Source organism: Accipiter gentilis, chromosome 1 (genome assembly GCF_929443795.1).
Source record: "Accipiter gentilis chromosome 1, bAccGen1.1, whole genome shotgun sequence".
Classification (NCBI taxonomy): Eukaryota; Metazoa; Chordata; class Aves; order Accipitriformes; family Accipitridae; genus Astur; species Astur gentilis.
Genome location: NC_064880.1, coordinates 34763130 through 34788107, shown reverse-complemented (window position 1 = coordinate 34788107; position 24978 = coordinate 34763130). Strand labels below are relative to the sequence as shown.

Genomic DNA, 24978 nt, shown 5'->3' with positions numbered 1-24978 from the left:
CTGCATTTTCCTCCTGTCCACTGGCACTTCCAGAAAATCTGCTCTGAGGACATGAAGCAATTGATTACCAGGCAAAAGACAGACTGGCCAGTACCTGACTGCAGCAAACTGATGAAGTGAATGTGATTTTGGAAGTACAGCAAGTTCTTTGGCCGCTAAATAACGCAGCCCAACCAAGACACACAAAGTTTCATTCCCTTTTCTTGTTTTCCTACCTTGCAGTCAGATGCATGACTGTACCACCTGTAGACCAACCTGAGCTAATTCAATTCAGCTGGTGTGAATGCAATAACATGGGCAGGCTTCATTTGATAGGGAAGTGTCCTAGCCCACAACTAGAAATGCATTATGAATAGTGTCGTGGTTTAACCCCAGCCAGCAACTAAGCACCACGCAGCCGCTCACTCACTCCCACCCATCCAGTGGGATGGGGAAGAAAATCAGGAAAAAAGAAGTAAAACTCATGGGCTGAGATAAGAGTGGTTTAATAGAACAGAAAAGAAACTAATAATGATAACACTAATAAAATGACAACAGCAATAATGAAAGGACTGGAATGTACAAATGATGCGCGGGGCAATTGCTCACCACCCGCCGACTGACACCCAGCCAGTCCCCAAGCGGCGATTCCCCACCCCCACTTCCCAGTCCCTATACTGGATGGGACGTCCCATGGTATGGAATAGCCTGTTGGCCAGTTTGGGTCAGCTGCCCTGGCTGTGTCCTGGGCCAACTTCTTGTGCCCCTCCAGCCTTCTCGCTGGCTGGGCATGAGAAGCTGAAAAATCCTTGACTTTAGACTAAACACTACTGAGCAACAACAGAAAACATCAGTGTTATCAATGTTCTTCGCACACTGAACTCAAAACACAGCACCGTACCAGCTACTAGGAAGACAGTTAACTCTATCCCAGCTGAAACCAGGACAAATAGCTTCAACACTCTTCACCTGAATAGCTAAATAAGACTACGTACATCTATCTACGTGTGCTGCTGGTACACAGCTGTGGGCAAATGCAGTTTAAGCTATTTCAGCCACATTGAAGCAGATGGGTCCTGGTAGGTGTTCCAGCCTGTTGATCTTCCCATTTGCCATGTATTAACAGGTTCACTGATGGTGAATATAAATGCTGAATTGAAAAAGCATTTTAAGTCCTGTCCCGATTTTGTCTGGGAGAGAATTAATTGTCTTCCTAGTAGCTGGTATAGTGTTATGTTTTGGCTCTAGTATGAGAATAATGCTGATAACACACAGATGTTTTCAGCTGTTGCTAAGTAGCGTTTAGACTGAAGTCAAGGATTTTTCAGCTTCTCATGCCCAGCCAGCGAGAAAGCTGGAGGGGCACAAGAAGTTGGGAGGGGACACAGCCAGGGCAGCTGAGCCAAACTGGCCAACAGGGTATTCCATACCATGGGACCTCACGTCTAGTATAGAAACTGGGGGGAGTGGGGGTGGGGGGGATGGATCGCCGCTCGGGGACTAACTGGGCATCGGTTGGCAGGTGGTGAGCAATTGCACTGCGCATCACTTGTATATTCCAATCCTTTTATTATTACTATTGTCATTTTATTAGTGCTACCATTATTACTGTTAGTTTCTTCTTTTCTCTTCTATTAAACCGTTCTTATCTCAACCCACGAGTTTTACTTCTTTTCCTGATTCTCTCCCCCATCCCACTGGGTGGAGGGGAAGTGAGTGAGTGGCTGCGTGGTGCTTAGCTGCCTGCTGGGGTTAAACCATGACGCCTCCATGAACAAAATCAAATGGAAGCTTTAGGAAAGTCTAAAAGAGTCAATTTAGGTAAAAACAGAAAAGCATTTTTTTTAGGCTTTAGTATCTCTGTTGAAGATGAAAGGAGTGGTTGGCTCCCAGCCTGCACAAGTGTCTTCCCCAGGATTTCTGCCATAAGAGCTTCAAACCAGAAGTGCTGTCATGAAAAATGCTTTTCTTACTCAGCAGACCAAAGTGGAAGAGCAATACAAAGCTCAGCTTCAACAGTCACTGTTGTACCCATGCTATCAATTAAAATAAAGTAGCAATAATGCTAGGGAAAAGGCAATCCTAGATTAAACTTTTTCTTTCTAAGACAGCCAAGGACTGTGTGAGAAAATATAACATGAACAAGCTGTAGACAACACCATTAACTGTCAGAAGGAATGAGCAGTAAAAATATTTCAGAGTGTCTGTAAAAAACATCTAAAACTAAAGATAGTAGAAAAGATAACTTCCCTGGTTTTTTTTTTGTTGCAGGTTGGTATTGGTTGGTTTTTTGTTGTTTTGGTTTGTTGGGGGTTTTTTAGTGTTTATGCAGATAAGAAGTAATCAAAATAGGACAAAAATAAGAAAAATAAGAAAAGTCCTTAATGTATGAAGAAGTGAGGAGAGTTAAATGATAGTATGCTGCAGACAGGGATTCCCGGTCACACAATATGCAGAAATAAGCTTGCACCCTCTCCCCCATCCAGTGAAATATATAACGTGATACGTAGGGTGGTGTTAAATGTCACCATGTCTTTCAGATACTAATACAGGACAGCATCAAGGACTCAATTATGTTTTGATTAGTTGTAAACCCAATTAATTTAAAATCAATATGAACAAAACCCAAAGCAAATAAATGTATTTTGTTGGAAAGAAACAAACCAAAATATCAAATCAATCAACAAGTGAAAAAACAACAGAAGAGGAAAAACATTGCACTGTCTTGGGTGAATATAATAACAAAAAATGCAGAAATACTAGATGTCACTGAATGCAATAAAGATTGAGAGCTGCACTCCCAACTATACAATTTATTTGTCTGCACATTCAACATTTTCAATGACAGAATGGTTGCAGTAGCGGAGACAACAACATTTGCTAAGGTGGCTGCTTCTTGAGCACTTACATGCTATTTTGGAGAGTTAAATAAACCATCTGTGAATCAAGTTTGAATTTGATGACTGATTTCTTCAAAGATGTGATGACAGCCAGCCATGATCCAGCCCAATGCTACTAGGAATGAGCAGGATTTTCCCCTGAACCTGCTGATAAATTTTGGGGGCACCAAGTAATTCCAGTGAAGAACTGATACTGATTCTCAGTATGGTCTCCTCCTATAAACTTCAGTCAATCTGAGGGGTTTAGATTGGGAGAAAGGCCAGCAAAACTTAGACTGGAAGATAGGGAAAGGCAACGGGCAGACTAGAACACATCTAGGAGATTGATAAGAGTCTGAAATTCAGTGCAGCTATTTCAGCCTGAAGACTGGAACAGAGTCAGATGAGAAATTGGTCAGAGAAAGAGGGACTTGCTGTGGCAGAGAGATTTAAAGAAATGAAAGCTTGAATCTTAAATCTGTGAAAGCAAAGAATGGGAACTAAGAACTTGGGGCGAGAGATGGCAATGGGGAAAGGGCAAAAGGAAAAGACACTACCAGTAATTCTACCTTTCACAAAATTATGAGGGTTTGTCTTGGTAATCCTGTTCTGTCTTTAACTTAATTTTTGCATATCTAACTTTTTTTTTTTAATGTTTATTTAGGAAAGACATATGCTCCCTTCTTTAATATATTCAACATCAGGTGCAAGTTTTTTTTCATTGCTCTGGAAGATGGCTTAGACATGTGCTATTTACAATAGCTTTTTTAATTGTATTCACATTATGTGTAAAAAAGCTATTAGAAAGAAGCAGCTAAATTGGTCAATAGAAGAATTGAACTCTAAACTTCAAGTCTACCTACAGAACCTGAGTATCAATTGCATCTATTAAACAATGACAAGGCGGGGGGGGGGAATAGGTCTATTCTTAAAGCAAAACCAGAGAAATATGTAATTACCCAAGTAATTTCAACCTTCTACTTTGAAGATGTCACTGTTGAATTTAAAACACTGGTTGACATACTGCACAGTGAAAAGAATTCTGCTATAAATACAATCAAAGATTGAAAAAACAGAATTACAAAATTGGAGAAATGTTATTTGCAGACAAAAACAAAATGAAAGAAACCTAGGATAAAATTCTGACCCTTCAAAGTAATTTAAAAAAATGTATTGACTTCAGTGAGGTTAGGGTTTCACCTACTAACTAACTCAGAAGGACTCAATTATGTCAACACTATCTATGCTGTGCAGTCTATTCATTGGAAATGCTGTCATGAATATGAATACAAAAGGACCTAGTACGTACATGAATATGTCTAAAATAAGAGTTGTTTCAATAAGCAGACAATGTTTTAAACAAGTCGCAAGCCCCATTTAAAATTGCATTCAACAGTTTCACATCTAATTAGACCAAGTGAATTAATTTTTTTGCTCACCTTTGAAAGTTGCTAATTCTCAAAAAACAACCAACCAACCCACCCCAAGTTCTGAAAATAATTCATTACTATAATTCATTACTTCATTACTATGAGGAGAGGCCTCCGATTAAAATCTTCATACTACGTTCATTTTTGACATGTTTTAAAGCATCCAACTGGCAAAAATAATAAAGCAAGTTCCAAATGATCCACACTGCCTACCACTAGACATGTACATACAGCATTGTGTCTCAGAGCAGACATACTCTAATCCACACAATGATACACTTCTTATTTTAGGCTAAAGATTTCCACAGCAGAGATTAAACCTGTCTCTTTGGTATACATAGACATTTGGTACCTGTCAGACCTAGTAGTTTTACTTAGCACACGCTAAATGGATAGAAGACAGGTAAACTTTTTGGTTGTGAGGCTATTTAGAAGCCCTGATCTAAAGTCATCAGCCAAAATACTCACTCTTTCACTTTCAATGAAAGTCAAGAAAAACATACTTGAAAAACATTTTACTTGCTTACAGCTCAATCCACAAAAAGCTATAGAAGTATCACAACTGATTTTTTCATCACTTGTAAGCACTGAGTTGTTAAAACTAATGTCTCTCTTGATACTTGACCAAGCACATCACAAATAATAACGCAAGCCCATTAACCTGTCTTAATGAAAGTTTCCAAGGAAATAGCAACTCACTGTAAACAATTTACCCAACAGCTTCTGCTGAAACATGCATAACGGCTGCACAATCCACAAAGGTATTCTCTACTTTGTGCCTAGTAAGTTTTATTTGATGAAATACAATTAATCAGACAATACAACATAAAACAGCAACAAAGGAGACCGCATAACAAATTTGTTAAGCTATCAAAATGGGTTGTAAACATATATATTTAGAATTATTCTTAATCTTACCCACAAGCTCTGCATATGTTCTACATATCACAATATAGGCTTAAGTAAGTTCTGTGCAAGAGTATATGGCAAACAGTTCCGTTATAAAAGTCCTTATTATTTTTTTCAAACTACCAAATTACATTTGCAAGCAAAAATATCAAGTTCTATTAACACAGGGAACAAGATTTTCTAAATTAAATGTTTACGTTAAACTGCAAAATATATTTGCTATTTAGGTAGCAAAAGTGAACCAATTTTCATATAGATAGGCAGCACCTTCTGAAATTTCAAAGTTTTTATTTAGGTTTGTATGATTTAGAGAATCTAGCACATGTCAAATTTAATTTGAAACATTTTTTACTATATTTGGGATAATCTTAATCTCCTGACTAACACCCACTTCTATAAGGATAAAACTATTTAATACAGAAGAATGCTTTGAGAGTTAGTTCTTTAATGTTTTTCATTTACTGGTGGATGCTAAGATAGAATTTATTATATAGATGCAAAAAAAAAAGTTTGTAATTTCTGTATTTTAGTTGCTCCTTAAATATCTTGTGTTATTCTGTTGCCTTTCCAATCATTCTTTATCCTCAAAACTTACACATAGGGTTGTCTTAAGACCAGTGGAAGTTCTTCGATTAATTAATTTTTCTAGTGACAAGCAAACAAGAGTGATGTTTCCACCTTTATTACTCATTTTTCCCCTCTTTGAGAAGTAAGATGATGATCCCTGATATGGTCATTCTGTGAAATTATTCCCACTGTAAATTAAAATCTTGTGTCCACTTAAAAGATGACTAACACTGAGTGACCTAACATATTTTTTTTCCGAAGGCTACAGTAGCCTCCAAGCTAACAAATCATACTAGTCAGTCTAAATTTTCTACTCATTAAATTTAACCATTTAACTCTTTTTTTATATCCATTTGTATCACATTACCAGTTCCTCAGTATTCTACCAAGGCCTGCTGTTATGTATGTGCCGAGTACTGCAGCACTCCATCTTTTTAAGGAAACAGGGTCTTTCACCTAAAACACCCAATAAAGGTATTAACCATTTTTACTGCATTTTGTCTGCTTTGGCACTCTTTGATTCTGAAAGAATGTGCAAGTTTCCAAGTGTGGTCATATAATAACTATCTGGAAAGGACACATCACTTCATATCTCATAAGGAAAAAAAGTTATTAACCATGTTTTGAGTTATTCAAACCTAGCAACAGAACCAACAGTGACAAAGAACTATGCTCACACAACACAGACCGTGGGAAATTCTAAGCTATACTGGCTCATCTTCATTCAAAGATTACATACCTGTAATATCCCAGTGTGGCTTACTGCTGCATTGGTCTCACTTGGAAAAGATATCATATGATCTGGAAAAAAGCTCTGTAACAGTAACAATTTGTATCAAAGTTCCATAAAAATAAATATAAAACTTCCTATCTCTTTTGGATGTAAAATTAAAGTTCTCAATGCAGTGCAATTCTGCAGATTCTCTGATCCAATAATTTAAGCTTATCTTAATATCATTGCTAAGTTTGCGACATCCTATATATTATTTGCTGAAAAACTTAGAATTTTGAGAAAACATGAATGGTCTCTGGAAGCAAGAGGCTTTCATACACCAGTGCAAGTCATATTGCAGTACTTGGCCCTTCGTGTTGTTTTTCTAGTAGTAATTTCTATTGCTGCTGTCATATAAGACTTGCCTGGGGATTCAATATGCTACAAAGTAGAGAGGATATACACCAACATGCTGAAAAATATTGTTTTCTATTGTTTTCATTATACTAGAAACCCAATAAAATATTCTGGAATAACTTCCATTAATAGAGAACAAGTCCTCTCAGGTTTTTTTAATTGTCCATTTTTTATGATACAAATTCTCAAAATCTGACTACATTAATACCATGTGGTTAAAAAGTCCACATTTCAAGTGCCAATTTCATTACCAAGGAAAGCTCAAGGGGTAATTTATGGGACTGACCTGCAGCTGGGCAGTTCAATATAGTCATGCAGATATGAACCAGCCAAGAGTTTGGGCATTACTAATAGAATTTTCTCATGGCTTGGACAAGTTTGAAGCTAATATTCCCTTGACCATTCAATGTCCACTGACTTTCATTTTTAATAAAACTGAACTACTGGTAGGGTTAATTCATATCAACTCATTTCTGATAAAGCGTTCTTGCTACACCTGGGACCACAGTACCCAGAAGAATGACTCAACAGGAACAGTAAGGACTGATGAGATACAGCTGCTGACGCTAGTCATAGCTGCATGTCTGCCACACTCCATAGCTGGTTCCACAGCTGGTTCTCTACTAACTGGGGACCATCTCAAGCTTAGAATTTTTCACTAGTGCAGTGGTATCTCCATGTCAGGGGATTACATGATTTGCCCAGATAAACAGAGGCGGAGCAAGAAAAAAACCCTCAGATCTCTTCTATCTTTTGGTATCTTAATATTTACCTTTTCATCCTTTTCACAGGTAGGTAATTTGAGTTCCCTTCCCACTTCTCACCTTTCACGTCCTCATACATATCTGCTATTTCTCCCTTTGACATCTGAAACAAGCTGGCTTTATAAGACACAGCATTAGGAGTGATCGAAATACACCATGCATTTGAGCAACCAGATGGTGAGTTTCTCCTGCTGAGCCAGGACTGCTTCCATGGCCTTTGCCATCAGCCAAGGTCCAAATCAGCAGCATTAACCTTTGGCAACATCCTTGAGTTATGAGTTGTGTCTCCTCTCTTTCCACTCCTTACATACACTAACTTTGGCTTCACTTTCACTTACTCCTAATAGGTTATGGCTGCTCATGGCCTTTTGTGTCAGTTGTCATTTAGCTACAGCAGCGAGAAGCTGCCATTGGGCAGCACTGGGCCATAACATTCAATTTTCGCTTTAACAATAAAATCATCTTTGCTACAGATGCCCCTCCTCACACTGCTTCATTTTATATTTTGTTGTCACTTGATGGAAACTTCACTCAATTTCAAAAAATTTATTTTGTCGTAGGTTGTAGTGTGCAAACTTCAATAAAGTTAAACCCACGTCCACCTCTCTTACCCCCCCAAAAAAAGAAGTATGAACATGGATGTTTTACAATCACAACAAAGGGTCAGGCCAACAGTTACATGCACTACAATATATTCCTATATCCCATATATTCCCTCCCAATTATTCCTTTTGACTCATGTTACACCAACAGCTTTATACTCTGCCTATCTGTGTGCAACGTAAAAGACTCTTCTGCAGCAACAGCAACTGCACCACTTCACAGATGTAATGTCAGGACTTACCAGTGGATTTTTAAAAAACTCATACTTTGCGTAATTTTTTCTAAAATACAGTTTGTTTTCCTCTTCCATTACCCAATTTGACTGGACTTCCATCACTAATTCATGGTCCTCTATAGTTCTTCCTGTAAAAAAAACCAAACAAATTAAAAAAACCCAACACATAACCTGCACCAAAGAGCCTAAGAGTAGAACATGAAAACAGAAGGGCCAGATAATAAAAATATTATTAAATTAAATTAATTTAAATGAGTACAAAACATGAAACAAGCAATCTGAACACAGTCCATTAATCAGGTCCACGTTACACCACGTTACTGTTCCACCTCAGTAGGGCCCCATTTCTGAGGTAGGTCACAGGTGGGCGGGGGGGATGTGTTTTGTTGTTGCTGTTTTCTTCTACAGGGGCAGCCGAGGGCCTTCCTCCATTTCATGGCCAGATCCACGTTCGCCCTGCAGAAGCCAGGCAGTTCCTGCTGTGTGATGCATGGGGCAGGTGGCAGCAGAACACTTCAACCACTCACTCAGCCTGCCTGGGGTGTCAGGAATGTCCTTCTAACGCTCCTTTCTCTAATGTATCATTCGTAAAGTGAAAGTTATCTGCAATATAGAAAAGCACTAGTTTGTCATCTTCTCTCCAGGCCCCTACTATATTCCGAAGCATTTCCAAAACTGCCAGTGAACTTAGAGCATTTCAGTGCGTTAATGTTTTTGCACAAAGAATTTTAGCAGCCATAGAAGTAGCATATGCAAAAGGAATGGTAAAAGTAAGCCATGAAAAAAAACCTAAAAAAGAAAACAAAACAGAAAAATAACCTACAAAGTGAATCCTAATGTGTAGCTTGGCTTTGGAGTGGGGTGAGGGGAAGAAAAGCCAAAGAATTCAGTTATTTGTACCACAGCACTGGCGTTCAGAATCTGTATTCTCACTACTATAGACTGCTTCTGCCACTCAGACTGTTGAGTGAATTTTTCAATTTTACAGCAATATGAAATGCACTTATGGGAAAGATACAGAATTTAAAAACTTTCCTGTAGATGTGCTGTGTATGTTGACATGTTGCATATTCTGAGTAATGCAATGGGACTACTCATAGTGCAGGAGGTTAAGCATAAATCCTGAAAGACTATGGGTAATTCCTGTATGCCACTATTTATACTTTTTTTTTTTAATAAATTTCAGCAGCTTATGAAATCATGTTACAAAAAAAGGAGGAACATGCTTCCAAATGAGTGTACAGTTTTTGTGGCCACTTGTACTTTGTTGTACACTCAAACTAATGAGAACAAGATGAAGTTGAACAAAGTTGTAGATTTTATTTAAATGGTCACTGGCACCTCCAAATTTAAATTACACTCTAACAATGAGTTACAGGTTAAGAATAGGTTTGAGATCTAAATTTATGTCTCCTTGCCAATTATGGGGTTTTAACATCCAATTCTGATCATGGTTTCAAAGGGAAAAGGCAATTAAAAATACATTATAAAACACCATGAAAGTCACAATTTTCTGATCACTTTTTCTCCACTTCACTGCATTACCATAAGGGATTTTATGATATACTTTAAATGAATGTTGATGCTCTCATACAACTGCCTGTTCAGAAAATTTTTTAGAAATCGTAACAGATAAAAGAATAGTTTAGATTTTTTAAAAAACTTAATTAAATGAATGTAAATGGTAAATTTTTGCAAGTGGTCCTGGCTAAACAAAGAACTAGAGCATCTTTTTATTGATTTTCTCTTGCCACCTCTTTCGCCAACCACTGCTTCATGCTTCTGCACTGTCCAACCTGGTGGGTAACAGCCTTATTGTAGCCTGCAAATCTGTAAGCTTCTTCAGGAAGTTTCCAGCTAGCAAATTTAGAGACAATACATTCATACAGCTAAATTTCGTCTCAGTAGGAAAAGATCAAGCTCACGACTAACAGAAGACAAAGCGCTCTCATGATCTACAGATCAAGTAGGGGGAAGTTAAACTTCCACTGCTTTTAACTCATTCTTCATTGAATTTAACTCATTCTTGAGCCCATAAAGACAGAGATTAAGGATGCTACACAGAACTCACATTTTGTAAACAGATCAAATGAAGCAAATAAAAACATAAACCAATTCAGAAAATAAAAAATACTCCCAAAATACTGTAAGAAAAGTGAGCATTTTAAAATCTTGTACAGGCTGCTCTACTGCAAAGCACATTCTTCAGATGCAGGGGTAAAGAGATACTAAAGAACTGTAGCTCTTACTGAAAGCCAGCATTTTTTTTCCTTTCAGTTTTATATAGAGAAAGTGCTCCTCTGGGATGACATTTAAAACTCTTAAATGCTTGGCATTGTGACATTTAAGAAAATACCATTTCCTCAAGACTTACTTCTTGTACAAAAATAAGACATTCTGCATCACCCCAACGGATAGGTAAGGATGCTGGTATTTCTTTATTTTTAAGGTGTCACATCACAGAATATTTTACAATTGATTCAACTTACTTTCTTGAAGGAACTGAAACACTGAGTTAGTGCCCTCCAAAACACAGCCCTGTAATCAAATCCCTAAATGTTGCCATGAAAAAGCTGCACTTTGGTTTAGTTAGATCATTTTTTCTCTTCCAGCTAGCCTGGAGAGTGTCCACCTTCCTCTCTACCACCTCTTTGTTACTATTATCTCTAACATGAGGAGCACCTGCTACAGTCCAAAACAGTCTCCTTAACTATGGAAAGTACCTAAAGCACATGAAAGAAGATTTAATATTGAAGTGCATGACAGAACACATTTCAAATAGCTTCCTCTCTAGCCACCCAGCAGGAGAAAAAAAATTAAACTACATAAAAACCAGAAAAACCATTGCCCAGTACTATTGCAGAGATAGAACTTTGTGAGCCTTTAGACTACCTAAAAGAATGCAGACAGTGAAATCAAAATGAGAGACTGAAACACAACAACGATCTGCCTGTTTTGTCAAAACAAAAATTTCTCACTAGAAACGGAAAAATTTCAGGATGAAGACAGCACTTTCCTTGAAAAGGAGAACAGCTATGGAAAACTGTTCTGTTTTCACCGCCTGCCCTGTACAGGGGAATTGCAGTGGAAGTATGGGACTCCAGCACCAAGGTACCTAGTAGCAGGGATGACATGGCATCATCCAAATCTAGGCATACCTCTGCTGCCTTCAATAATCTTAGACAAGGTGAAAAACATCCAAGAATTTCTTTATATTCAATAGCTTCGGACAAACGGGACACATACCAGAAGCACACACTTCTGAAATATATTGCGATGTATTGCGCTGTAATAATCGTTGTGCTTGGAGCCCAGGCTCCTGCAAAACTTCGGAGCGGGTAGGAAGGCTGAGCATCCCGGGCGATGCGGCAGCGGCAGCGGGCTGCGCACAGCGTGGGTGCCCCATGGCAGGCAGATGGGGTGCACCGGCCAGCACCCCGGGGAAGCAGCGCAGGCGGAGGAACCATCTCAGCTGCCCACTCGCCCCGAGTCAACACCGCACGTTCAGCACTTGTCATGCAAAGCAGTGAGGACGCAACCATGCTTAATGTTCAATAATACAGCTTCACGGTAAAGGGCATAGAGATTTGTGAAAACAGGAGTATACAGACCGTGGTTTCATGTTTTCTTTTAGGTGGGATTTCTTTTTTTTTTTTTTTTTCCTTTTTTTAACCTTCACATGCAGATACCTCCACACAGCAATAAAGTCACACTCCGGTGATGTAATTAATGTCTGTCTTGATTAAAAGCAGAACGCTGTGCTCAGCTCACTAAGATTCATGCAATTATATCTAATTCAGGAGTATTCAGACAGCTGTTAGATATTAAAGAAAATGTTCACTAATTGATGAATGAATTATTAATTCCCATCATACTGGAATTTACACAGACACACACACTCACTCACGGTACTTCTCCTTTCTATATCCATTCATTTAACTTGGGAGCAGAAAAAGACTGACCAAATTTCCATGGGTAAAACATACGACAGAGTAATAAATAGCAAACAGTCCAAAACTAAATCATCATTTGAAAAATATTTTTCCACGCTACTCATCCAGTGCTTAAGAATATACTTAAATCAAGTTGAGATCAGTATGTTAAACCTTTCAAACAAAACCAGATCCAACAGTATCATAAAAATAAATCCATTATTATTATTTTTCAGTATTATTAAAAAAAAATAGATTATATCTCAAGTTATTCCTTTCCTTGGCTACTAATGCTGAATTGCCATCCTTATCATCTAGGAAATAATTTTATTTTAAAAATGAAAAATTCACCTTTTCTAAAATTATGCTCAAAGCAGCTGGAGCAATCAGAAGACCATACGGTGAATGCAGGTCTTCAGACCTGCATGCCAGCAATTTTGAGAATTTCAGAATCTTAGGAAAAGCTACTTCACTAATGATTTGATACTGAAATCTTCCAAGAAATCCTTCAGATTGAAGCAAACACACTACTTGACAAAAAGTGTATTGTGCAAATGAATAAACCTAGAGAAACAATGCCACTATTGTTCTGGCATGGATTGTCAAAAGTGTCTTCTTCAATAGTTGCTACACTATTTAAACACCAGCCACACTATAAAATACAGAAAACACTTCTACTATTTATATAGTAGTGTTGTCTAAAGCCATTTTTATACCTCCTCTTCTGTAGCAGTCAGTCATTTATAGCCTCAACCCAGATTTAACTCTGACCTTACTCTGGGCTGGAAGCATCTTACAACTGATACGTTCAGTGCAAAAGGTTATAAATATCTTTGAAATGTTACAAAGCAAGAAAAAAAAATTGAAAAACGTTTGTGGCTGCCTTCATAGGATAAAGGTGCAGAAAAGGGCAGAAAACAGTTTTAGCTTTTGTAGTTCATCTTTAAAATATGGCTGTTAAACATAATACAGTCAGAGATGCACAGTCAAGTTTATTTTACACAACTGCACGAGTCAAGATTCCCTAGATACATACACAGACAGGTAGTTTAACAATAGCTTTCAGTCACATATAAATACCCATGGTGTGTGTTGGGGGAGGGGGGGGGGGGTGGGTTGTTGATGGTGTGTGGGTTTTTTTAAATCAACAGTACTGGAATTACCAGGTACCAGTGCAGACTCTTCTGAGAATTAAGGACTCCAAGGAGTTTTCAGTGTATTTTAGAATGCAGGAAGGCCCCCAAACCATCCTCCTTCTCAAGCCAAACTTTGCACTAGCAGCTGGAACTGCCCTTGGCATTGCAGAAGTAGTACTGCCTTTGGTAACTCTAGTACAGTGCAAAGTTCAAGAATAATATGGAAACTTTGAGTGACATGAAATTAAAACCATATTTTTACGGCACTTGTCTTCTAGTAGATTTTTCTGATATAATTCCCTATCAAAATGAAACACAATACAGTACTGAAACATAGTGCTGCAAAAGGAAGTAAGATTGTCTGACTAGAGTATCAATTCAGCACTACATTCTAGCAGTGGGCTCCTAAACTCATCTTTTGCTGAGTGAAGTCTTTCCTGTGTTCTGCATTTTTTACATCTCTGCAAACATCCCCTTTCTCCCTATATTTAATTTGCCTTAATGTGTTTTGATACCGCAAAATTAGGTCTATACACTACAAAAAGGAATAGAGACCAGAAGTTAAAATCATAGTTGTAATCTGAAACCACAGAGTATACCTTTTAAACTGTGTAATAGAAAAAGGGGGTTTTTACATTAGAGGAACACTGATGATGCGGAAGGAGTTCAGAGCATTTCGTTTCCAGCAACTTAAAATACTAAGCATAAAGCAACTTCAACACAATTCACTGGTCCATAACTGGAAGTTTAGAAGAACAGTTTTCTTCTGCTTTTTAAGTAGTGCTATCCAAACTGACTGTATTGAAGGAAAATACTGACAGCCTACTCTGATATTGCTTCTGAAGACTGAGTCCTATTGTCCAGATAGAATAGCACTGTGTAACTGTTTTCTGTCCTTGACATCAGAGATTTCATTCAGGTGTGCTGGAAACAACAAAGATTTTTTTTGCAATGAAAATAACCCAAGTCTTGCTAGAAATAAGCAGGAAATACTAGTAAAAGAGGAAGAACTGCCAAAGAAAAGCAAGGAAGAATTTGCAGTAAGAACCTTAACGGTCAGTGTCTTCCAAATCACTCTTACAGAGGCAGATCAAGCAGCGTGAGGCAAATACACTATGACAAAATGTACTTTATAGCCGTGCTTTCAAAAAAAGAGAAACAGAAGGAACAAACCCCCAGAAGAACAAATTCACATATGGCCTCCCATCATTTTGCTTCCAAGCTTTTCTAATACAATTGTACTTCTACCTGAAAATGAAAACCAAACACCTTATTTACTGCCATACCATTGTATAGTATTAGCCTTACCTAAACCTGTGTGGGTAAGTTGTTCAAACAGAGTCCAGCTGTGGTCATCGATATAGTGGTTCTTCAATATCAACAGCTGACATACATCCCTGGCTGTTATATCACTTGGTACTTCCAAAGCTCTGCTAGTATCATCTTCACTATACACTTTAATTACCTGCAATAAATACAAAAGCTAAAATATCCGTAAGTTTAATCTTTGATTCAGTTAGTCCAAATATGTTCCTCTCTCAGCTTCATGACTGAAACAAGAACCTATACACTTAGGATGCAATACTAAAGACAGCCATTTCTCTTTAGTGCAATGGCATAATTGAGAACAAAAGAGCTGAGCAAAGCACATCCCACTTCTAAATCTAGCTTAATGGACATCCCTTGCCACGGGACACTGGACAGATTGGTGCATTCACTTTAAAAAAAAAAAAAAATTAATGGAGAGGTAAATAAAGCCAGTGAAACTGTACATTCTTATATAAGCTAAAGAAGAAACCACAGAGGATAAACAGGGAAACTCAAGAACTCTATGACTGCAGAACTGTGGAAAGATTTGATAAAGTTAGAGTTAGTTCAGAGAATGGCAATCAGATTTGAGATGCTCACAATTCTATAGAAAATAAAAACAGGAGATGCTAGAGAGCTGCTTCAAATTTTGACAAGCAAGAACTGGAACTATGAGTAAAAAAAAGGCATATACATACATACAGAATCAAAAACATCATACATGGAAAAGAATCACCATCATATGAGGACCAGGAAAGTAAATAAAATGTTCTAGAAGATATACATCCAAAAAACTTATCACAAAGTAGACATTTTTTATTGTGTTTTACCTCAGTTGTTTTTCCAAGTTTATTCTATTAAGTACATGGGGGTATGGGAGGGAAGGAGGCAATACAAACTCTCATGACTTACCCTTGTCATTTCAACTTTTAAATTTCATTTTAAAAAATTACTTTTCAACATTGGTACACATTTTAGAGTCCTGAAGAATGGGTGTCCATTAAGTTCTTGGAAGAGTTGAAGCTAAATCTGCTTACACTTAGTTTCAAATGAAAAGGCTGAGGAAGCCTTATTGCATATTGACTGTTTGAAAGAACGCATGATCATTTTGGTATTTTTTCCTGCATTTTCTTTCTCTGGATGAATCAAATGATTCAGAAGAATCAGTGAATTGGATGGAATTGATGCAAATCACTAGTGCTCTGTCTTCAGAAGCTCTGCACAGTGACTAATCCCATTAAAGTCAACACAGAAGGTTTTTTTGTATAAGAGTAGAAAATAATTTAATATTCCTCACAGCAGTCAAGAAACTCAATACTCTGTTAGACTTCCTCTATTTCTCATTTTTTAAAAGTAGACAAAACACAAAAAGTGAAAAATATTGAGACTCCTGACACAAAGATCAACTCTTATCTGTGGTACTGTATCTTGGAATAGTAACATAGTTCCTAAAATAAAACAGATGTTTGAGATTTTATTATAAACACAAACAGGCAGGTAAACATGAGCAGTAGGTAGAGAAGATTTTATGCAACATCAAACATGCCATAAAAGCCTTCTAGGTACTCAGAAACACAGTGAGTGATCAAGTCCAGAATGCATCTTTTTTACTCTTTATATCTTCAAACAAGCATTTTCACCCAAAAGCCACTCAATATCATGAGATTGGTAAGTGAATGTATGAATTCATCTGTAAGAATGGGATTTCCTCCCCAACATTTACATTTTTCAGTAGTGTGAAGTAACACTGAGCAACATTATTCCCTTTCCATCTGAACAGTAAGAGTCTGAACGTCCCTCCGCAGTGCAGTGCCTGCTGTGTACTGTGCCAATGGAAACACTAAGCAGCTCACTTGCTAGTGACACTCTTGACCACAACAGCAAGGAACTCGGCACAGGTTAAACTAGCCTGCCTACCCCGTCTGTCCCAAAGCACAGACATCCTTAAGGCAAAGGGCATCCAAGATGTTTTTAATTTATCCCAAAGATCCTCCTCTCAGTTTATTCAATTTATCCATATTCATCAGAATACACATCTAACCTGAACTTCATGCACAAAACCTAAATACCATTGTAAACCCTTCATTAAACAAGACACAAGTTCTTACTTTAAAGACAAACAAGCATGTTATTTTCAGCCAGTCCTTAATTGCTACCTTACTTCAACATATGTTTATTTCAAGCATCTAATGAACTATCAGCAATGTATTGTTGCCCTAACTTGTTACAGCAGCTCTTCCTCTGGTTTCTACAGAAGGTGGTAGGAAAGTGAGCAAGGAGCTGCAACTGTATCTCCTGCCACCTGCTTCTCTCCAACTAACAGGAAAAAAAAAAAAAAAAAAATAAAAAAAATCACATCAGCTCAACCATGCTTTCCAAACATCAGAACAAGGAAAAAGGACTCCATCTGAAAACCACATAGAGATTAAAGCACACTGATGGCCCTACTCCTCTCCAAAAACCTGCTCTTCTCTATAGAACTACAAATACAGCAGTTCTGTTACAAACTTTGGCCCTGCATATTAGATCAGCATGAAGTCCGTGATGATTTGCTTTAATATTTCAGCTAATAAATAATGTCAGCTCAAGAGTTCCACACTCAGAGGAGTTCCACACGAGGTTCAGCCACCCTTGTCACAACACCGATCTCCAGGATATAGCAAACGTTAAAATCACGCTTCTAAATTAGTGAAAATCTCTCTCTTCTCACGAATGAACCATCTCAAAGCAGTGTCTTCCATGGAAAACAGGCAGACCTTGGAGAAACTTCATCCAAAGTTTCCACAGGCCTAAGCTACAGCTCAGTACTTACATTTCATACAAAACGCAAAAAGACCACATTGATATTGAGTTCATGGGTTGATACTGCCCAAGCAGCCGCGGCTGATGGCTACAGTTGGTTTTACATGATGTCTATGCTTTTTGGCAGCATTCCCGCCGCTAAGCAAGTGAGACTGGTAGCAATACAACCTGCTTGCAGTAGGGGTCTTGTTCCACACACACAACTTAAACTCCTACTCCAGTCACACAGAAACAATGTTCTGCAGTTCAGGATAAACCGGCATGAATTATTAAATTTCTGCAGTATTTACAAGGATTCAAAGATGAAATTCAAAGAGATGTCTAGCAGGGTGCGCTGTGAATGGGATGGAGGGCTGTACAGGTGAGTAGACAAAACAGCATCCCATCACCTTAAAACATGCCCTACTCTGGGCAGCACTGAAGGTCAGGGACAGCTTCATCAGCCTCTCCAGTAAGTCTGTGTCAGGCTGAATCTAAAAGATTTTACAGGCTGAAGTGCCAGAAAGGAGAGAGAGAGTATACAAGGGGAAAGGAAAGAAGAGAATTAAAGTGACTTTCCTAGTATTGGACTAGATGATCACTGTCAGTCCCTTCCAACTGAAATACTCTGATCTATTTCTCAATATTCTTGCAATACAGCCAGGGTAAGAATCCACGCCAGTGCCCCGGCTAGGGACCCTGCCAGCACATACTAGCGACTACAGTTTTCTCCAGGTACTCATCAAGCTAGGTGGTGTGCTTGTTTTACAGCAAGAGCACGTACAGCCCACGCTGAGGCCCTTGACGGACGATTTTTACAGAAATTCTTTTTAAAAGGGTTAAGAGTCACAGTGCAGATGACTACACTCTTATTGCTGAAGAAATAGAAAAAGACTTTTTAAAATGCTGAAGACAGCAACACAAGTCATGATAATGAGCTGCCTGCGGCCATTCAACTCGGAGAGTGGGAAGCCTTGGAGGTGGCCTTGGACTACAGGAGCACAGCTAAAACAAAACAGAACAACACAACAACAAAAAACAACAGAAAAAAACCACAGAGTTTATATTCTCTGTGAGTATTCTCACTCAGCTTTCTCAGTATAGGGAAATAAATCCTGAGCAAGTCTAGGACAAGGGATCACCCAGCTCACAGCTATGACACGTGCTACCTTACAAAACACAAATGCTGTGCCCTTTTTCTCTTCCTTGCAAGGGATTCAAATACAGCAGGAGACAACGGACAGGCAGCCAGCTAACAGACCCTTCTGAACTTCTGTTACAGTTTTAGTTTAATGAATTGAATGTGATGGTGTAAATCTCATCAGTTAAGAGTGACCTTTGAGGGGGTTTTTAATTAGAAAAAGTTGCTCAGTCTGCGCTTTCTGCTGTGTTTGAAGCAAAGTCTCTTGTAGGATTTGCTGGGAATGTATTTGTTCCAAGGGGAGCCGATCAGATGAAAAAGCATAAATTCAAAATCCCGTTTTTCCTTGGAAATATGTTGCAATAAATACTTCTCTTCCCAGAAGCAGAGGATGCTTTAACAAAGGGTAGCAGGATTATGCTAAGGATGCAGTTATGCTGACCTCTTATGGAGATGATGACGCTTGAGTGACCACTTCTTTATTTTTATTAGCAGTTATCATCATGCATTAGGCTGGCCAATCATCCCCACTCTCTTCCATTTTTTCCCCTGAAAATTTGTCTGAGGAGTAGCATGCAAGAAAATAGCTGCTAATTGAGAACAAGTTGTCACTACAGCTTTCATTACCATACACTCTCAAGCTATGTTCTAAAGCAAGATATTTAACTTCCCTTGACTACACCTATTAGTAGACAGTTACACAAAGTTGCCTCAGCAGTGCTCAAATCTTCTTCTTTCCTGTCTAGTTTATAACTACAAGGAGATTTTAGTTCTTCCCAAGGTCACAAAAAGAAACATCTCACCAGCTTCCATTTAAGCCACTGGAAGTAAAAAATCAGCAGCTCCGAGATCTTCTTATAAGAGGAAAGCATCAAGCTGAGCATGACAAGTATCAATCATTTTCATCGCCTATGGGAGCAGACAAGGAGCTACAGCTTTCCTACGCATCCTCTTTCCATTTTTCAATATATTAAAAATCAGCCAAGATCCCAGCAATGTATCTTTATCCCTCCAAAAAATTATTTTTGTAAGAAATGTTGCTTCAAAATAAAATGTATTATTGTTTGTATTCCACTGATCATCTAAACTTAGACTGTAAAATCAATGTTGACAAATATAACCCAGTATTTAACACCTGTTTTTTAGACCAAAAAATAATCAGAAGGAGCAAAAAAATCAGAAACTGTTCCAAAGTAAAAGAGTACATAAGGTAATCAGTGTGGGAGGAGACAGGAGCAAAAGAAGGCTGGACTCTACTCCCCCAAGTCTTCCTCCACACTCAATTGTCATCACTACAATAATTAAATAACGTGTTTTGTAGACTTTTAAGAAAGGGTGTCCAAGTCTGATTCTTCAGAATCTTCAAGCCATCTGTTTTGGAAGTTCCAATCTGCAGAAACAGCACAAACATATGGAAGGACCATACCCTGTACTGAGGAATTTCAAATTTCAAACAAAGTCCTAACGTGTGAAAAAAGCCAGGTAGGTGCAACAGAAAAAGAACCTCTTAGCACATGGAGTCCATATTAGGTGCCTACATCAAAATGACCTGACATTTACATGACTCTTAATGCTCCTGCATAGCCATTAAGACAGTGGATGGTCAGCACCTTTAAAAAAGGCCACTTTTATTTATAAAGATACAAGCACCTAACATTAGCTTATCATTTCTACAATTATTTTTCCCTCATGAATAAAACATTGCACATTTTGTACTTACATTATAATTTCAGTCACATTTATGTTAAAGGCACAGTTATTGTATGCAAAACCAGGCCTTAAAAAGTCTTACACTCCAGGGTGCCATCCTTCCCCTGAGATCCTGCCTGATACTGTGCTAACCTCTGTCTTTAGTGTTAACTAACAGGCTATTTGCCTGAAGCATTTGTTCTCCAACTTCCAACCTTGCCCCCTGCTAGACAAAGTTTTTTTGCTTATTGATATTGGCAGAGGGTACGGGAATTTGGAGTGTATTTGAACTACAATGGAAGCACTTGGAAATTTCTAGCATTTTGAACTATTTTATGACTTCTAGCAATAGTCTGTCTTGGTTTTGGAGAGAATCAGAAAAATTCTGCATTCATAAAAATATTTAAGGGCAGGTTAACTCACAACTAGTTAAAAAAAAGAAAAGCATGTTAGTAAAGTCTGCTGTCTTCGTTATCAGGTGTGAATGCAAGACTTTCCCTTTAAATATCCCAGTCTACAGTTAAAAGGCCAATTTCCAGTATTTCCTCCAAAGGGAAGATTTCCAGGCCAAAAGGATTCTCATGGTTTTCAGAAATCTACACCTGTCATTAAAAAAAAAAAGTGCACACAATGATAAACTGTAACTGCTCATTGTAAAGCAACTGTTTTCTCAATCACCACAACAGGAGATTTCCAAAATTTGTCCTGTCCCTGTGAGGAATGAACAGAGAGAACTGAAGCACAGACACAAAACAACAGAGGATTCGTTAATATTTCAGGCACCCAAATCCAAAATGGTAGTCGTTAAGCCTGTCAACCTCTCTTCTGAAGAGGGCTCACAAGGTACTGCATGATTTCTGTGCAGACTTGTCAACATGTATAATTGCGCAGGCAGAAACTGTCACCCAGTGATTAGGGACAATTACCTGGAAGCCTGTCCATAGGGAAGGAGGGCAAATCGGAGTTCCAGCATGTAATTCAAAAAACCAAATTTATGTAAAATACATGTCCCAGTAAATCCTGAGTTCTTATCTGGAAGACAGTATACCTTCAAGAGGCAGAAGGAACACTGCTCCCATGCAGAAAACTATACAGGATATATAGAGAGTAGCTTAGGTGACACTAGCATTAGACTTAAAATCTCCATCATCCACAGACTCCTTGTATTCCTGTCAACTTCAGGAAAGGGAATTTTAAGATCCTGTTGCCAGCAACATTTTCTATTCTATAGCTCCAACTTTCTAGAATACCTTGCTTTCTTCTTAAGGTACAAACCAGAAAATTTATAAAAGCCAAAATAGGCAGATTGGACACTTTAGAAGTGACATGAAATGAAATGAAACTGTCATCTTCTTCAGTAGGACTGTCAAGACTATTAAGGAAAAGTTAAGCACCTTATACAACTTGTGAAGCCGTATATTGAAGACTTGGGAGATCAATCTAAAGAAACTGAAGGTAAGCCAAGTCACTGATTACAAGGACAGCAAACATCAAAGAACAAAGCACCTGCCCGAAGGAGGAGGAGCTATTCTTCCAAGTGACCAAAAGTGAACTTTGTATACACTTACCTATTATTGATAGACTGCAATATGGTCCCACAAGCACTAAAAGATATAAAACCACTAATAATCAATTATGTCTGTCTTGCAATGAAACCAAAGTGCCAAGAAAGGAAGAGCAAAGTCTAGGAAAATTGCCTATCTTTCCTACCACAACCTAGAAAAATCTGACATTTTTTCCAAAATCTAGCCATTTTTAAAATCACATTTCAAAAAGCAAAAATAATGTCAATTTCCAGCCTTTATTCAAATATAAGACCACTGACAAGCTCAATTTCTCTAGCAACTCATTGATTTGTTGCCTCAAAAGACAATGAATTTTTTTAGACCTAAATATTCGGTTAGACCATATTAAAAAAAAAAATGTTTTATTTCATGGTAATAGTATGCACACATTATCAACTAAAACAATTTCTATTTATCTTCTGTAGTAGTCTTCTGATAGTTTACTATGGCACTATGGCAACTGTCTACATTCTATAGCCCATACAGTCACTCCCCTTCCCCAGACTCTTAGTACAGACTCTGTGCCCTACCTAATCCAGCACAAGATTGACCATCCCATGACTGAAAAAATCATACAAAAAAAAAAAGGAATTGAATAGCAATGTGAAGAAGTGATACAAAGTATTTGAGATTACTATAGGAAAAAAAGGTCCAATTCTTAGTTTCAAAATATGTATTTGTCATCTGACTTTGGGCAAGTCCGTAGTAGTCCCTTGGTTTCCTTTTTGTAAAATGGGGCAGGGGAACTGAAATCCGTTTCTGTACAGCAGGGTAACAGATTGAACTCATATAAGATTTGTAAAACACTTGGACTTCCTCATATGACTACTGCTTTAGATGTGTAAAAACATTGTATTATAAAAAGGGAGGTTAAATTATGCAGATCTCCAAATTATAAGCAGCTATGTGCAAAAATATATCAGCAAAGTTCTTTCGAACTAAGGTTATGACAATCACATTATGATATTAGAAAAAATGGCAGAATGAGGACAATGCTGACATGCAATCATCTCAAAGACAACGTCAGTAAAACTGAAGAGAAACAAGGTTTGAAAGACAACAGGGAAGTTAAAATATAAATATCATTATTTAATCCTGAATTTGACACATTCATTTTTTCAATATTGGTCAACAGAAGCTAGTTATAAATAGTAATAAAATAGTTATAGAAGATTTCATTTCTCTGTATAAAACTGAACAAAAGGCAAGGTCTAGAGAAAGCAACTTCCATGCTTTGGACAATTAGCTCACAGTACAACTACTTTTAGAGCAGAAAGTGGGACTACTGTTAACTGTTTGACAACTATAATTATATGATACTTTGCTCAAAAAGTTACTATAATTACAGTAATAAATAACACATAGATTAAACATAGAAAGTGAAAGATTTATCAACATCAACAGCCATTACCACTACAAAGCACCAAATCAGGAGTAAGAAATGCAAAGGCATCTATAGAAGTAAAAACCACAATAAAGTCCTTAGAAGGAATGCACATATTATAAGGACAGGCGTGGGTGGATGGGACAATTTATTTAAATAGAGAGTCTCAAGTCATTCTGCCTTACCAGAGATTTTTGTCAGACTATGGAGATTCCAAACAAAATCAGCTAAAGAGGCATTTCAAGTACAACTGGTAAGATGTGTATGAATAACTCAAAAGCTGTGAGGAAATTTAAACATCATTAGCAAAAATTTCAAATAATACAATTCCATGGAATAGGAGAAATTAAAGAAAATTAGCAGGTCTGTCAAATGATTAAGCAGTCAAAGGATCATTTGTAAAAGATAAACACACTGCAGAGCAGATATGGAAGAACACGTTCCCAGATTTACTCTTTACAGGTGAAATAAAATTGTCAGTTTAAATAGAGGGGACATTGGAAATAAAAAGGCAAAAATCAAATAGTTAACAGAAGGTTTAGAGTCTAAAATTTAAAGAAACTTAAATGGCAAACCTCAGTCTATCCTAACACGAACAGGAATGGAGCCTTAGGCTTCATCTGTTACTTCATCTGATGTACATAGGGTATAAACTTCTGTTGAGTCCTGAGAAAGAGGAAAAGCCCAAGGGCTATTGTAGCAGATTAATTTTGGGGTGTTGTATTGTGAATTTGTGAGCCAATGTTGCCAGGCAGATAGACCTAGAAGAAAATCTACTCTTAAATTTATGAATGCTTCTCCCCATCTTCTTCATAACAGTTACTAGAATAGTTTAGAGTAATCATCATACTTGTTCACATTGATTGGTATCAATAACTTTTCCCAAGGCCATCAAAAGAAGAACTATTATGAAGATTAAACAGTTATAGAGTGAAAGACTGCAAAATAAAGATAAACTTGGAATGCACGGTTCATTTTTGGAACAGCTGGCTACAGTCAAGTAATTTCAGACTCTTACTCATACTAACTTTGAAATCAGAGTGGAGAACCCATGTCTTACAAGCCATGATAAAAATAAGTCTCAGTTATTTTTCATTACGTTATTGAGTAATGTTAAGTGTGCACATTAACATCTGACACAAAGCTATCTGAAAAACCTCTTGGCCCTCGGAAAGGTAAAAGGTTCCCTATTCCTGTCTTCTATGTACGACCTACTTACAGACAGCTAATCAAATGTAGGTCACTCCTCAACCTCAGTGCACAGTACATGTGGCTCCCCAGTTAACCTAAATGTAGTACATAGACATGTAGATCTCAATTAGGAAGACGAGAGTTTTACATCTTCCTATCCATTAAAAATAAATAAATAAATGATGATGACAATCCAGTGAAACTTGGGTAAAATTCTTTAACCAACGGAAAGTAATTGTAAAACTCAGAGGAGAACATAACAGAATCCAACTTCCAAACAAGCACATCTGCGCACAAGCTATTCTCCCTTCTAGCCATGCATCACCACCTCTTAGTGTCAGAGTCACCATGCTCTT

At 37.7% G+C, this 24978-nt stretch overlaps 1 protein-coding gene across 1 annotated transcript in view; it reads right to left on the bottom strand.

Moving 5' to 3' along the window:
- The window catches only part of GRB14 (growth factor receptor bound protein 14), a 67428-nt gene that overhangs the window by 14569 nt on the left and 27881 nt on the right, over positions 1 to 24978 (bottom strand). The window contains exons 3-5 of the mRNA XM_049813557.1: positions 14872 to 15046; positions 8502 to 8623; positions 6504 to 6578 (exon numbers count right to left, since the gene is read on the bottom strand). Coding sequence (XP_049669514.1) covers positions 6504 to 6578; positions 8502 to 8623; positions 14872 to 15046 — 372 coding nt within the window. The remainder of the gene's footprint in view (positions 1 to 6503; positions 6579 to 8501; positions 8624 to 14871; positions 15047 to 24978) is intronic.